The 15,940-nt window shown below is 41.3% G+C and overlaps 1 protein-coding gene across 1 annotated transcript in view; it reads left to right on the top strand.

Annotated features, from left to right (window-relative positions):
- Positions 1 to 15,940, top strand: part of pkd1b (polycystic kidney disease 1b) — a 49,317-nt gene that overhangs the window by 27,885 nt on the left and 5,492 nt on the right. Inside the window, 14 exon segments of the mRNA XM_059324997.1 lie at positions 1,812 to 1,952; positions 2,042 to 2,252; positions 3,735 to 3,858; positions 4,889 to 5,032; positions 6,482 to 6,899; positions 9,220 to 9,334; positions 9,410 to 9,624; positions 10,550 to 10,752; positions 11,819 to 12,016; positions 12,102 to 12,256; positions 14,711 to 14,911; positions 15,279 to 15,453; positions 15,551 to 15,733; positions 15,804 to 15,816. Of these exon segments, the coding sequence (XP_059180980.1) occupies positions 1,812 to 1,952; positions 2,042 to 2,252; positions 3,735 to 3,858; positions 4,889 to 5,032; positions 6,482 to 6,899; positions 9,220 to 9,334; positions 9,410 to 9,624; positions 10,550 to 10,752; positions 11,819 to 12,016; positions 12,102 to 12,256; positions 14,711 to 14,911; positions 15,279 to 15,453; positions 15,551 to 15,733; positions 15,804 to 15,816 (2,496 nt within the window).

The raw sequence follows: 15,940 nt of genomic DNA, 5'->3' as shown, positions 1-15,940 counted from the left end.
TTCCCTAAATGCACCTGTGCCATGCATGTTAATCGATATTGATAACATGGCTTTTTTTAAAGCGCTGTAACAAAAAACGAGGTCACGTGGAGCGCTGCTGTCGATTTCACCTTTAAAATTACAGACTTAAAACTTTCTCCAGTTTTTTGTTTGATGTTCCGAGGTCATGTAAAACCAAAGATATGATTGTTTTAATTTTAAAGGACAAAAATATTTATTCAAGTGTAAAAGTAGGATGGGACGCGGCAGGCGTGGCATTTTGTAAAAATGGAAAAAAGGGGTCTAATCATCCAACACTGTTCTTATGAATAAACGTGTTTTTATGTTGTTTTTTGAGTATAGTTTTATTATATTTTAATTTTAAGTTTATATGTTCATATTTGATGTTTGATGTTTCATATTTTAATTTTTTTAGGTCCAAAACAGTTCATTGAGCATATTTGTGGTTTTTATTGTCATAAATAGTATAATTTTATTTCAGATTTCATGATTTTTTTTATGTATTTTTGGGCTCAATATGTTAATAAAGTGGGTTAAAGTGAAAAAATAATTGTCAGTTCATGTTGAAGTTTTGCTGAGAAAATACCAAATACCAACCATGAGAATGGTAAATATTATGTGGTATATAAAGGGCAAAGAGGCTCAGACCCCAGAGGGTTAGACCATGTGCTGTACATTGTCTATTTTGGCCTGTATCTCTGTATCAAAAAACTGGTGTAAGTACGGGGTCTTTTAATGACCCACATATAGTTGATGCGGCTGTGCAGGTGTGAGCATGGATTGCTACTTGGCACAGGCCCAGGGGCCCAAAGTGTCAGAGGCCCTTCTGGCTTTCACCTACAAAATGGCCCAAGTAGGTCTATCTGCAGACCCACAGTAGCTACGGTTGAGGTCAGGAAAAGATCTTGGGGGTGTGGAGGGTGGCAGGAGACTAGAAGACCAAGACACATAAAACGACTACAAAGGGACACAAAAAGACCAAAACAGCCACAAAGAGACTCAAAATAACAAAAACAAAACCCCAAATAACTACAAAAGACACACAAAGTAACAAAATGACACAAAATGGCCACAAAGAGACAAAAAACAACTACAAAGTGACTCAAAATAACTACAAGACAGACACCGAAGAAACACAAAACAGCCACAAAGATACTCATAATAACAAAACAAAACCCCATATAACTACAAAAGACACACAAAATGACACAAAATGACCACAAAGAGACACAAAACAGCCACAAAGAGACTCAAAATAACAAAAACAAAACCTCAAATAACTACAAAAGACACACAAAATAACAAAATATGACACAAAATGGCCACAAAGAGACACAAAACAACTAGAAAGTGACTCAAAATAACTACAAGACAGACACCAAAGAGACACAAAACAACTACAAAGTGACTCAAAATAACTACAAGACAGACACCAAATAACTACAAAAGACACACAAAATAACAAAATGATACAAAATGGCCACAAAGAGACACAAAACAACTACAAAGTGACTCAAAATAACTACAAGACAGACACCAAAGAAACACAAAACAGCCACAAAGAGACTCAAAATAACAAAACCAAAACCCCATATTACTCCAAAAGACACACAAAATGACACAAAATGGCCACAAAGAGACACAAAACAGCCACAAAGAGACTAAAAATAACTACAACCAAAACCCAAATAACTACAAAAGAGACACAAAATGATCACAAAGAGACACAAAGCAACTAAAAGAGACTCAAAATAACTACAAGATCCGTAGTTTGAAGACACTCTAACTGAGTGTTTTCTATGTAAATGTAGGTCTGGACCCGTCCTGGTACGTTGAGCATGTGGTGGTGTGGGACCCTCAGACAGACCACATGTTCTTCTTCCTGCTGGAGGACTGGCTCTCTGTGGAGAATCAGAGGAACGGCTCTGTGGAGAAGGAAGTTCTAGCCTCATGTAAGCTGATACACTAACTTTTAACTGAGTAATAATCTTCTACTTTCATTGCTAACGAGGTCTTGTGGCTGTGTGGTGTGTCTCTCCAGGTCCAGAGGAGCTTTCTCACTTCCGACGGGTCTTCACCTCCCAAATGATGTTTGGAATGGTTGAGCAGCACCTGTGGCTGTCGCTATGGCAACGCCCTGCACACAGCCGCTTCACCAGGGGCCAGAGGGTGACCTGCAGCGCTCTCATGCTGCACCTCTACCTGGCACTGGGGGCACTGTGGTATGGGGCTGTTGGCACCAAGGGGCATAGGTAGGATAGGCCTCAATATGAACCATTTCCTGGCTGGGAATTATAATAATATTGTAATGTGTTATAGTATTTTGGTTAATTCAAAGGGATAATATTTCTCACTTTTAGTCATTAATTTGTAGGGGTGTGACGAGATTTTGTGCCACGAGATCTCGCGAGATTAAACTTGCGAGATTTGTGAGCTATCCAAACTTTTATTTGTGACCTGTGGGGGCAGTAAAAGTAAAAGAATAAGAGGAGGAGAAGGAGGGGAAGCAGCAAGCAGCCAGAATGATGTCGCAGGAGACAGCGGCTCGTTTAGAAGAGTAAGAACGAATCGAAGCGGCACAGTCCTCCTGCAGCAGTCTCTTACAGCTGCAGAGCCGGAGTCTGCAAATTGCTAATAGGCTAACAGTTAGCTCTGTGGCAGTACAGTGTGTATGTGCTAACAGGCTAACAGTTAGCTCTGTAGCAGTACAGTGTGTATGTGCTAACAGGCTAACAGTTAGCTCTGTAGCAGTACAGTGTGTATGTGCTAACAGGCTAACATTTAGCTCTGTAGCAGTACAGTGTGTATGTGCTAACAGGCTAACAATTAGCTCTGTAGCAGTACAGTGTGTATGTGCTAACAGGCTAACAGTTAGCTCTGTAGCAGTACAGTGTGTATGTGCTGCTGCTGCAGGAGGTGTTCACTTAGCGATCTCTGTTTGTTTACAACAAGCACCAGACACTCTGTGCACAGTTAGTGATGCCGTTAATTCAAGATATCTATGTTAATGATCAGCAGAGACGCTGTGCATAATTAGCCATGCTGCTTTGTTTATGATCAGCTGCTGATGTTGTGCACAGTTAGCGGCGGCGGCCATAGTTGCTTCTCCCGTGTTTAATCCGTCGCATATGTGATCACAGATCTGTCAAAACTGTTGCTAATCGATTACGCGATGATGGAAAACCATACGTCACCTCCAGAGTCTCTAAATCCCTCTGGGGACCTTTTTGTAATGAGACACGCAGAGTGAGCGGACATTTGAGAGGGCGTGGCCTGAGACTTTCCCGGTGGCCACTCTTCCCCCTAAAGGAAACATGGCTTATATTGTTTGCACTTGAAAAAAAAGAGAGAAATATTTAATTGTATTTATTTCATTTGAACTTTTATACATTTTTGTTTTAGTTTCAATTTGTGGAAGAGGAAGTTTATTAAAAGCTCATGCTTACATCATGCATGTAAAGAGTTATAATAAAACATTTCAAAATGCATGTGCAACTAGGTTAAATAAAAGTCTGTTGGTCCAGTCAGATATTGTGTCATTCTGGTTTTCTTAAAATCTCTTCTCGTCTCGTTCTCGTGAGCTGAGTGTATCGTCACACCCCTAGTTTTTTGGTTAATTTAAATGGATAATATTGCACATTTTTAGTCATTAATATGCATTCAATTTGACAATTTCCAGATGTAAACCATTTTGTCAGTAGATATGAATTTGATTTGTGTCTCTTGGCCACTAGTGGAGCGGTGTCAGCCCAGCTGCTGGTTAATGTGGAGGTGGTTGCCGTGGGAATGACTGTTGCTGTACTGGTGTTTCCCCTCCAGTGTTTTCTCTGCTTCCTGTTTAGGAAAGCTCACAATCAGGTAACTTAAAGGGGACATATTATTCAAATTTTCATGTTCATAGCAATGTTATAATAGTTTTGGAATTTTTCCTTAGTTTTAGTTTTGATTGTTGTTGTTTTTTTGTTTTTTTTCATTGTTAATTTTAGAGTGAGTTTGCTGGTTTAATTAGTTTGTTTTTTTGGAAAATGCTTAGGTTGTTTAGTTTTTATTAGTTGTAGGTTTTTTGTAATGGGGTATTTGTTGGGTGCCAGATTCAATAAGGTCACAATATATGTTTCCTTTATTTCCTTTGTCTGATCCATCTCAGCCCCAATAAGGTTATTAAGTCATAAAACCAGATAGATGAAATAGATTTCATATCAACCAAAAAGGTTTACGTATGAAAAAAGTTGACAAAGACGAAAACGGACAATTTCACTATAATTTTAGTTAGTTTTGTAACCACAGTTTCAGTTAGTTATTTTCAGTTAACGAAAATGTTTTTTCAATTCTTGTTTCGGTTATTTGGTTAGTTTTCGTTAACTATAATAACCTTGGTTCATAGTTGTATTTGGGTTTTTACTAGAACATGTTTACATGCTGTAATATTAGAAAAACATTCTTTAATCATACTGTCTGTCTGAATATACCTGTATTCACCATGTATGTGTGTAATGCAACAGTGCACCAACCCAAAACATCCGTATCTGATGACTTGGGAATGAGACTATTTTACATAAGCTCCTTTATTTTCATGATGCATTTTCCAGCTGAAAGAACTCCTGTCCTTAAATGACCTGCATCAGTGTGATATAACGTAGTGTGACTTGTGTTGCTGGGCTTTGTTCCTATCTGCTCCTGCCCGTGCCTTCAGTGTGCTGCTGATTAGAGGTCATTACAGTTATGTGTTAGTTCCTAACTGTGTTTGCCAAACAGTGTTATCTCAGCATGGAAACAATACAAGAGAGTGTTTCCTATTTATCTGAATGTGCACAAAAAGGCAGAAAGTACAACGTGCACTTACGAAGCAGTTTGTGTGTGTGTGTGTGTGTGTGTGTGTGTGTCCCAGGTAACTGTGGACATGTCACTTCCTCCTTCTCCTGTTTGTCACTCTGTGGAGATGGACGTTAACCTCGGCCAATCAGGGCTCTCCGGCCCTTCCTTCCTGTCGCTGCCGGACTCCTCAGGCCCAATCCGGGACAGTCCTTCATCTGTGAGAGCACACACACACATCCTTGTATTTCTACCTTTGTGAGGACCCTCATTGATGTAATGCAATCCCTAGCCCCTTACCCTAACTTTAACCATTCAACTAAATGCCTAACCCCAACCCAATGCTAACCCTTAACATGAACCCTCACATGAACCTTATTCTGACCAAGGGATAGTTCTTGATTCTGGACATTAAGTTACTTGCCAGTAGTGTAGTGGATGCAAACCTATTAGCTTATTTGTGGAGCTCTGGTGTCGGAGTCCTGTCCGGTTCTGATCATATAATATAGTTCTTTCAGTCTGTATTTACTGGCTTTTTCAAGAAACAAAATAGTGCCAAGTGAATTTGTTTTTTATATGTATGAGGGCCATTGTTTTGTGGTGGAATGGGTGACCTTTACCTGTACACATAGTTTTGTGGAGTAAAACCTGGTTTATTTTATTTATTTATTTATTTGATTAGGACAATGCACATTAATCAATATATCAGCAAAAGCATCAATATACATATGCCGGGGTTAGCACAGTTGCTAAATTTCACCCGTTGTCCTAAGGCAGATACAAAAAAACATACAGACAATATACCATGACTAAAACATGTAGAAATCTTACACAAAAAATAAATCCTGATTCACATCGAGGTTAAAAGTTCATACATAGAATAGAAAAGACAAAGAGGTTACCCATGAGAGCAAGTCTGGGTTGTTTTCAACCACTGTTTAAGGGTCTTTTTAAAGGTGCTGTAACTGTCACAGTTTCTAATATGAGCTGGCAGCGTGTTCCACCACTGTGTTCCACTGATGGACACCACCATTTGGCCAAATTTAGTTTTGCGCCGTTGTATGTCACAGTCTCCCCTAGACGTTGCTCTGGTGTTTACTCTAGGGGATTTTTTCTTTATTAAATCCTGTAATGGTGGAGGGGCTAGTCCATGCAAAACCTTAAAAATGAGACAAACATCCAAAAACAACTGGTAACCATCGAAGTCCAATATTTTATACTCCTTAATTATTTGACAATAATGGTAATGTATAGGTTTTTTGTCAAAAATTGTAAGTGTTCTCTTGAAGAGAGACTTGACTGGTTTTAGTTTAGTGTAGTTTAGTGACCCTGCCAGCTTGCTGGAACTATCTATTCTATGATTGGAAACGTAGCTCAGAAAGTAAGCTAATATCTTACTATAAGGTTACTGTAAGCCTACACTAATGACAATCCAGAACTATCTCTTTAACAGGTCTTTGAAGAAGTGGAAAATAACTCAAATGTCCTCACATCTCAAAAAGTCCTCACTCTGTTGGTTGAATATTTGTTACGGTTCTCACTATGTAGGAAGTACAAGAACACACACACACACACACACACACACACACACACACACACGGGGACATATATACAAAAAATAATTGCTATTCTCCTCATGCGTCACTAAGTCTTCTTCTGGTTCTTGTAGTTACTGGAGAGCAAGGCGTTTGACTCCAGTATTCTCGACTTCTGGGCTGCGTCTGGCTTGGCGCCCCAGACAGATGGAGCGTGTCAGGGAGAAGGCATGGGGACATGGCCTTCCTGCGACAGCCTCCTCAATCTACCAGTTGGCCCATACCTCACCAAGACAGCCCCAGCACATAACCTCTGCAAGGCTTCATCTGCTCTGGGCCCTCAGCGCCAGCTGAGGAGAAAAAAGGCTGTGATGCAGCTCCGCCTGGCCTCACCTTCTGCTCCTCCCTCTCCTCTTTACACATATCCTCTTTCTAAAGACATTTCCAGCTCTCATCCATCCCCTGCTGCACCGGACCGAAAGATCTCAAAAATAAACACCAACTTAGTGCAAGCTCATAACCACAATCTGACTACACTTCTGACTCTTTCTGGTGAGAAAATGTTGAAATAATCTCAGAAATTCACAATGCATCATCATGTACATCAAAAGTATCTTGTCTCTAGCCATCAGTTTCTATAGACGTGTTTCCACTAGGGGGAAAAATGGCCGCCGGGAAAGTCTCAGGCCGCATCCTCTCTAAAGTCCACTCACTCTGCGTGTCTCCACTACAAGTTAGCCCCCAGAGGGATTTAGAGACTCTGGAGGTGGTGTTTGGTTTTCACCGTAGCTAACTGTGCACAACGTCAGCAGCTGAAAGCAGCATGGCTAATTATGCACGGAGTCTCCACTGATCATAAACATAGTGATCATGAATTAACCAGCATCACTAACTGTGCACTGAGTGTCTGGTGCTTGTTGTAAACAAACAGAGATCGCTAAGTGAACACCTCCTGTAGCAGCAGCACATACACACTGTACTGCTACAGAGCTAACTGTAGCTAACTGCCGCTAACGGCGGCTCTTCTTAACAAGCCGGCCTCCGGCTCGTTAGCGGCTCGTTAAGAAGAGTAAGAAAGAGTCGCTGGATTTGTCTCCAGTTGCTTTCTTGAAAAATAGTCACTAAGGGGGTCTGAAAAGTCGCTAAATTTAGCAGGAGAGTCGCTAAGTTGGAAACACTGCTTTGCCGGCTTTTACAAATGGTGCGTGTTGTTCTTGTGTAGAGTACTACGTCACATCCTGCTTAGCGATCTATCCAATCAGTAACCAGGCTGTTTTCAGGGGAGTAAAAAGACCCTGCTCTTCTACAGGGACTAAAAAGGTTGCGACAAAAACCCGCTCCAGACTGCTCGTATTCAAATTAGGGGCGTTTCGCCAGGTGAGACCTGCTTGATTCTGGGTATTGTCTGGCTATTACCCGTTAGTAGAAACAGCCATGGTGTCATGTCAAGGTGTGAATGTGTTTCTTCTAAGGTGCCATGGTTTAACACCTGGCTGAGACTGCCCACCCCCCAAAAACAACCCAATACGAGATATATTTATGTTTTTTCTTAGGCGACGCCCTCTAGTGGTTGTAATAATTAGGACAGTAGCCATAGTGGAATTGAGGATACGAAGTATAAAGAATGACAAGGTCCACTTGGGGCAGACAGAAAAGATGGTGGACGGGTCAAACAAATACAGGACTTCCACCCTGGTATTGTGTCCCCAGTAAAATCAAAAGTCAACATTGTTATTTCTAGCTGCGTATGTAATTTAACTTCTGAGTTTACGTCATGTTCAACGCATAGACTGTATAATAATAGTGGACGTAGTAGTAGGGCTGGGCAATATATTGATATAAAAGATATATCAATATATTTTTAAATGGGAAATGGAATAAGACCATATCGCATATATCGATATAGTTCGATTCTTTTTCTTTCTTTATATATACAGTCATGGAAAAAATAATTAGACCACCCTTTTTTTCTTCAAATTCTTGTTCATTTTAATGCCTGGTACAACTAAAGGTACATTTGTTTGGACAAATATAATGATAACAAAAAAAATAGCTGATAAAAGTTTAAGTTAAGAGCTAATATCTAGACATTTTCCATTGTTTTGTTGACTATAACCAAAATCATTATCAAGAAAACCATGTTAAATGTCTAGATATCAGCTCTTAAATTGGACTCTTATGAGCTATTTTTGTTGTTATCATTATATTTGTCTAAATAAATGTACCTTTAGTTCTACCAGGCATTAAAATTAACATGAATTTGAAGAAAACAAGGGTGGTCTAATACATTTTTCCATGACTGTAAATGCTATATATCTATTTCGGAAAAAGATCGGCCTATTTTATTTCATAGGCTATTTTTATGAAAGATATTTAATATTATTTGAATGTCCCCTTTATGGAGCTTTGATTTTTTTAAAAGGTACTCCTGTTGTTATACAGTATTTATGTTCTCTTAAATAAAGGGTTTCAATAAAACTACTTGTGACATGCCACATTTGATTTTGACTGAACATTTGCTCTCACTTTGTGATAAAAAATATCAGGATATATATCACATATATCGATATTCAGCCTAAATATATCGGGATATGACTTTTGATCCATATCGCCCAGCCCTACATAGCAGCCTACTTCTTTTTTTCTTTTTTTTAATGATTTACATTTTCTGGCCTTACACATTGCACCTTTAAAGCAAACATCTAAATGTTTTTAACATGTTTTCTCAAGCTTAACAGTTCTTAAAACTGTTGGTAATTGTTGGTAAGTCCGACATTTATGATTATGAAGATGGATCCTTAGATATATGTGGATAGCTACAGTGTGAACTATTGGTATTACACTGATTGTGTTCTCTTGTGTTTGATACCAGAGGAGAATCTGCTGATGTCTATAGCAGCAGCAGCAGAGGACACAGCAGACACAAATAACAGCAACTCAGATAGCGGTCGTGATTCTCCCAGAACCACTTCGTCACTCTCAACCACGTAAGGAAGTGTAAATTATGTCATATCATGCAGCTTTTAGTTGCTTTATAATAGTCTATGTTACTGTCCCTTTAGGCGGAGCACGTCCTGCAGCAGCTGGTCGGAGCAGAGTGAGGACAAGTCCCTGTATGGTGCAGAGATCCACAAGCCAGACCCTCAGTCCTGTCCCTCTCTGTATGGAGCCGGACTCTACAAGTGTCCCTCTGTGCTATCTGTAGACTCTGTGGCCAGCACCGTGCTGCCGAGCCCTTCACCTGACTCCACCCGCTCCTTCTCCACCACACGCATAGGTACTGGACCCAGTGGGGTTTTTTGGGGAGGGGGTTTGTGTCTTTTTTGTCATTTTTTGGTCATTTTGTGTAATTTCTTGGTCATTTTGGGTGATTTTGTGTCTTTTTTGGGCGATTTTGTGTCTTTTTTGGTCACTTTTTTTGGTCATTCTGGGAAATTGCGTGTCTTCTTTAAGCGATTTTGTGACATTTTTTGGTCATTCTGGGAAATTGTGTGTCTTCTTTGAGCGATCATTGAGCGTCATTTTTTGGTCAATTTGAGTCATTTTTTGGTAATTTGGGGTCATTTTTTAGTCATTATGTGTCTTTTTTGGTAATTTTGTGTCTTTTTTTTGGTAATTTTGTGTCATTTTTTGGTAATTTTGTGTCTTTTTATGTGTCATTTCCATCAGCACTTCTCTAACGTTAGGGCCCAAAAAATCTATACTTTTGCACCAATAATACCTTCATATGACAGGGTGTGGTGACATTCTCCATCGCTGCTCCCACCCTCTGGAACTCACTCCTCAAAACCATCCACAACTCCCTTTCATTGTCCATCTTCAAAAAACCCTCAAAACTCACCTCTTCAAATGCGCCTACAACCACTGAATTTGTATTTTTTCCCCCTTCATCGTTTATTTATCTATTCCCTGTTAAATGTCTTTGAGTGTTTAGAAAAGCGCTATACAAATGCAATGTATGATTATTATATTATTATTATTATATTCCATATTTTGGATGAACGCTCCACAACCTTTCCTGGTGTCCCCTGGCAGCTGCATAATATCTCCCCCTCGGGTACAGCCATGTGCAGTTGGGAATAACTTGACTAGACTCAACAACAAAACACCCAGTGAATCCCCAGTTGGTATCTTTTTATTTACATCTGGTGATCGGGTCTCTGTGAACACTGTTTGAGATATATTTTGCTCCCCTTTCCAAGGAGTAGCTCGAGGTCAGCCCAGCTGGCTGCTCCCTCCCTGTGTGCTGAGTGTGATTTACCCTCTGGTGGCTGTGCTGCTAGCAGCGTGCCTGGCTGTGGTCGGACTCTACGGTATCTTCCTGTCCAGGACAGCCGTCCTCATGTGGCTGATATCGGCTCTGTCTGCCTTTCTCACCTCTGCTTTGTTGCTGGAACCTCTCAAGGTGAGTTCAACCAGGGGCGGACTCAGGGGGGCGGGGTTAGGAGGGGCGACCGCCCCCCCTCATGCATCCATGGTTGAAAAAGCGCGCCAAAGTGCCCTTAAGAGCGGTGAAAATGAGAGGTAGTGCCTTATTGGCTGCCCTGTACATGTGAAAAATATGATTGAGTGCCCTCTAGGGTGCCCCTTAATACAATAAATTACGATGATGTGCCCTCTAGAGCCACAACATGGCAAACCGAAAAAAAACATGTTGCGTTTAGTTAATGAGGTGCAGACGTTTGTCTCTTTGGTAGCCGACAAATGGGGAATGCAAAAGAGGCGTTGGTTTACTTTGGGCGTCATTGTGACAAATGTGAGGTTTTTGCTCTCATTTAGCTCTCAAAGTGCACAAGATTGATGCATTTTACTTAAATATGTACAAATTTTCTCCCTACATGGTTCGGTTTTTAAATGGAGTGCACTTATATAGCGCTTTTATCCAAAGCGCTGTACACTACACACTACGCTCATTCACCCATTCACACACACATTCATACTGGTATGGTGGAAGAGGCTACCATACCATACTGGTATGGTAGCCTCTTCCACCATACCAGTATGGTGTTACCACCATACCAGTATGGTGTATTCCCACCATTGGGAATTCATTCACACACCGATGAACGCAGTATCGGGAGCAATTTGTGGTTAAGTATCTTGCTCAAGGATACTTTGACATGTAGGCTGCCATGGTCAGGGATCGAACCACCAACCTTGCGATTCCTGGACGAACGCTCTACCACCAGTTTGATGCTTTTAATTGTCAGTACCATATGATATATTACTTTGATCTAGATCTCCTTTAACTTAATGCTAATCATAATCAAGAATGAGTACTATTTCATTATAAATGATGCATCATAGCTTTTTGCGTGCTGGTGGGGCCCCATGTTGTGCAGAATGGGCCCTTTTATTTTTTCGCCCCTGCCCTTCAAACAGTCTGAGTCCGCCACTGGGTTCAACCATGCCATCCAATTAACTCTTGCTGGATAATTCCTTTCATTTGCATTTTCATCTTCCTTGCTCAGGTCTTCGTGCAGGCCTTGATCTGCACGGCGCTGTGGAGGCCTGTGGATCCAGAGGTGGAGGACCTGCTGGCTCAGGAGACCACAGTGGTGAGGGCATTCGAGGAGCATGGCAGGAAGGTCCGGCCGCCATGTGGCTACGGGCTGCTACAGGCCAAAGAGGAAGCCCGCAAAGTCCGAGCTTTACAATCACTAATGAGGGTAAGAATGAAACCAAACTTTAAAACCGAGTGCTGATTGGTCTAAAAACTCTTTTTGTAAATTATCCTCTGCATCTTTTCTGTAGCACTGTGTGTGCCAGCTGCTTTTTCTGTTGCTCGTACTGATGCTGAACTACCAGGACAGCGTGGAGCAGAGGCAAGGCAGGCTGCTGCACTCCGCTGTCAGGCGCCGTCTTCACACGGCACCCCTGGGGGCCCCTAACCTCACCTCACTCAGAGAGTAAGGAGCACACTCAGCTTCCTGCTGTCACAACACTACACCATACAACATGCAACCACACACTGAATGATCTGGGGAGAAAACTTTTCGCATTAGCCTCTGCTTGTTACACTATTATGATGACATATTTTGACTAAGTTGGTATTCATGAGGCGTACACAACCCACAGGAGGGTTTCCTAAATGAGCACACCTACTGCAAGCAGTGGAGCAACACGTCCTCATACCTGAATGTAACGGTTTTAAAGCAGTTTTAAATGTGGTTGTGAAACGGTTGAACATTAGCTAGGTGTTAGACAACAAAACTACCTGGTTAGGGTAGGGGAAATATCCTTGTTTGGGTTAAAAGAAGTAGCCTATGGCTTTTACTTAACCAAAGTTCAAAATGTGGTTTTCTTATATTTATGTTTTCTTATATCTCCTAAAATATCCAGCCCATACTGCCTTGCAGAACCTGCAGCCAGTCTGGAAACTACGGCTTTTTCTTAGCCCTGTTTTAGGGATCCAATCACAGAACGGGGAGGGACGGCAAGACGATGACGCGTACTACACGGTTCAGTTTTCTTACAGATCCAACATGGCTGCAGCAGACGCGAAGCTCTCTTTAGTTGTAGACGGCGTTTTAAATAGTTTAGAGCGAAAGTTGATTTAAAAAAAACAAAACAACGTTTGACTTTACACTCCTGTTTCACCACCAAAAAGGATGTTTTAGCCTTGCTTCCGACAGGATTTGGCCAAAGTCTAATCTACCAACTAGCCCCGCTACCGCTCACTGCTGTAACCACGGTGATCTGGCTACGAGCCGGGGGACAGCGGAGCCCCCAGAGACCCCCAGCAGCTCCTCTATTGACCATAAAATCAGTGGATGTGTGTGGCTGAATGACATGAGGGGGAATAAGGCGTAAAAAATAAATAATCTTGCAGAAAGCGAGAACTGGAGAAGCAAAGCAGCAAGCAACACTCTCTCTCTCTCTCTCTCTCACACACACACACACACACACCAACACAACCGGTACACTGTGAGCAGCCAGAGTCAGAACATGCTGCAGAAAAACGTTGCAGAAGCAGAATAGAGCATTTTAGTCTCAAAGTAGAGATGGGCTAGTCTGGCTATGTAAACATTAATTTCTGTCGCTCAGATGCTTTTGATTGACATTCGTAGCGCCCAATAAACGGCCCTGGAGGATCGTAAACCACGCCTCCTCTACGGAAAAATGAATGGCTGGTTTCCAGACTAATCTCATTTGTGATATAGTCTGGCATTAGCCAGGCTAAGCCATGACTAGACTGACCCGTTCCGTGCCATATTAGGGGTATTTTGGCAAGTGAGACCTGCCTCATTCCAGGTATTGCCCGGTAGTGGAAACAGCCCTTTTGTTTGACACATTTACCATCCCGACTTACTCCCTGTGCAGATTTTGTTGGTCTTTATACTACGTCACTTGATTCTGTTGGAGTTTTTTAGTTTGTATCATGTTATGTTTTTGGCATGTGTGCTTATGTGTGAAGTTATATAATGCAACTAAAGTAAGTGACACAAGTGTTGTGTTTGTTTGTCAGTGTGTAGGTGTGTGTGTAGGTGTGTAGAGGGAGTTTGAAGCCTGGCCAGGTTTTACAGGGTTACTTTCGGTCCCTGACCCAGTGCCTATAAACCAATCCAGATGCCATCACACACACACACACACACACACACACACACACACACACACACACACACACAAACAGTTTTTACAGTTTTAGGAGTTTTTATAGCTTTCTAGTCTTTGTTTTTGTGTTTACTCTCCTCTGTCTCCCTCTACGCTCCTTTTTCCTTTTTCTTCTTCCTTCTTTTTATTGCATTTCTGTTCCTTCTTCCCTTTTTTTCCCACTTCAACATTAAAGGGGACATATTATGCTGAACAACTACAAAAAGACACAAAACAACTGCAAAGAGACACAAATTTACAGTAAAAAGACATAAAACAACTACAAAGAGATACAAAACAACAATAAATAGACACAGAACAACTACAAAGAGACACACAAATTACAACAAGAAGACAAAAGTCATCTACAAAGAGATACAAATCAACGATACATAGACACAGAACAACTACCAAGAGTTCGGTAGCGAAATCCGTGTCAGTGTCACGGAAATTTGAGTGATTCCGTGGCTATTCGACGGATTTTGGGTTAAGCGAATCCGTGGCTATTTCACGGATTTCTGTGAGACCAGGTTCTGACGTAGATATGAGGTTACAGGTCGTTGCCTGCTCGGGCCCTAAAAAGACAAAGAGACACACAATGACCACAAAGGTTGGTTCAGCTTTAATTCTACTACAGATTTGACTGATACCCTTGGTGACTTTTTAAAGTTGAATTTTCCAAAAAGTACATCTAATAAAAAAATCAATAATGTACCTTTAGAGATTCTAAAGATTGCCTTGATGTTGTACATCTGTATCTGTTCATCCAGCTGGTCAGATGCAGAGAAGTGGATCAGTCACACCTTGGTGCCATACTTCCACCAGAACCCTTCACTGAGCCTTGTTGGGTTGCCACGGCTGCAGTACACACACACCCTGGCGCCTCTGGCAACTGTCTTCCTGGGAAACAGCAGTGAAATGACACAGCAGCTCCTAGCTGACTTGCACATGGCAGATTGGGGCAAGAAACAGTAAGTGGATTAGTTATAGCAAGGTGACTGCATCTGCAAGCCATGCTGAGTGTGTATTCATTAGCACTATCATTCTTTTATTCCTCTGAAGAGCGAGAAAATGTAATTACTCTTTTGAAAAGTGTGCCACCCCATTAAATCCTGCCAAATAAACAAAATAATGGGAATAAATGGTGCATTAAACTTTAATTTACATAATAATTCTCTCATTTAGATTAACAGACTACTTTTTGGGAAGCATAAGCATTTTTGTGCACTATTTTGCAAGCAAAAATATAGTTTTTAATCTGATTTTACAGTGCTTTATTAATGTTGACTTTGATTTCATGGTTTGTAATTGTTTTTTTTCATCCCATTTTTATCCCAGGTTTCAAACTCTTTCTATGGACTTCACACACTACCACAGAGAGTCAGGTTTATTTGTGTGTGTGTGCATACAGCTAGAGTGGGCTCAGACACATAGAGTCGCCCCCTTTCTCTCCATCCATCCACTCCTCATGCCTTCATCCTTCTCTGGACTGGACCTGCAGCTGGCACTTACAGTAACAAACACCTCACAAATGCATTAACTATAGAAACCATGCATGCTACATATTCAGAGATAAATGATAATAAAATCCACTGGCTTTTTTAATGCAGGTTGTCCTTCTCATCTCTGCGCTTCTGATTGTGTTTGGAGAACTGTGGTCCATGGCTACTGAGCGTGCCCAGTATCTGCGTCAATGCAGACACTGGTTCCAGCTTCTCCTGGCCTTGTTGTCCCTGGCAACGGCTATCCTGCAGCTCAGCTTCCTGTCCCAGGCCGTGTCCTGTGTTTCCAGGGTACGACACAAAAACACCACACAAAAATACACCATCAGTGTATAAGCAAGCCATTGTTATATGTTATGAGAATTTGACCATCTGTCCTGTTTTAGTGGTAGTTTAATAACCGACAAATAAAACATCAGTGTCAGTTTTGTCACATCACGTGTTCCCTAGTCCCTTGTAGATGAATGAACCTGATTTGGAGGCAAATGATGCCTCATC

Source organism: Centropristis striata, chromosome 21, assembly GCF_030273125.1.
Source record: "Centropristis striata isolate RG_2023a ecotype Rhode Island chromosome 21, C.striata_1.0, whole genome shotgun sequence".
In the NCBI taxonomy this organism is placed as follows: Eukaryota; Metazoa; Chordata; class Actinopteri; order Perciformes; family Serranidae; genus Centropristis; species Centropristis striata.
Note: the sequence above shows the minus strand (reverse complement) of the source record. Positions and strands in the feature narration are given on the sequence as shown.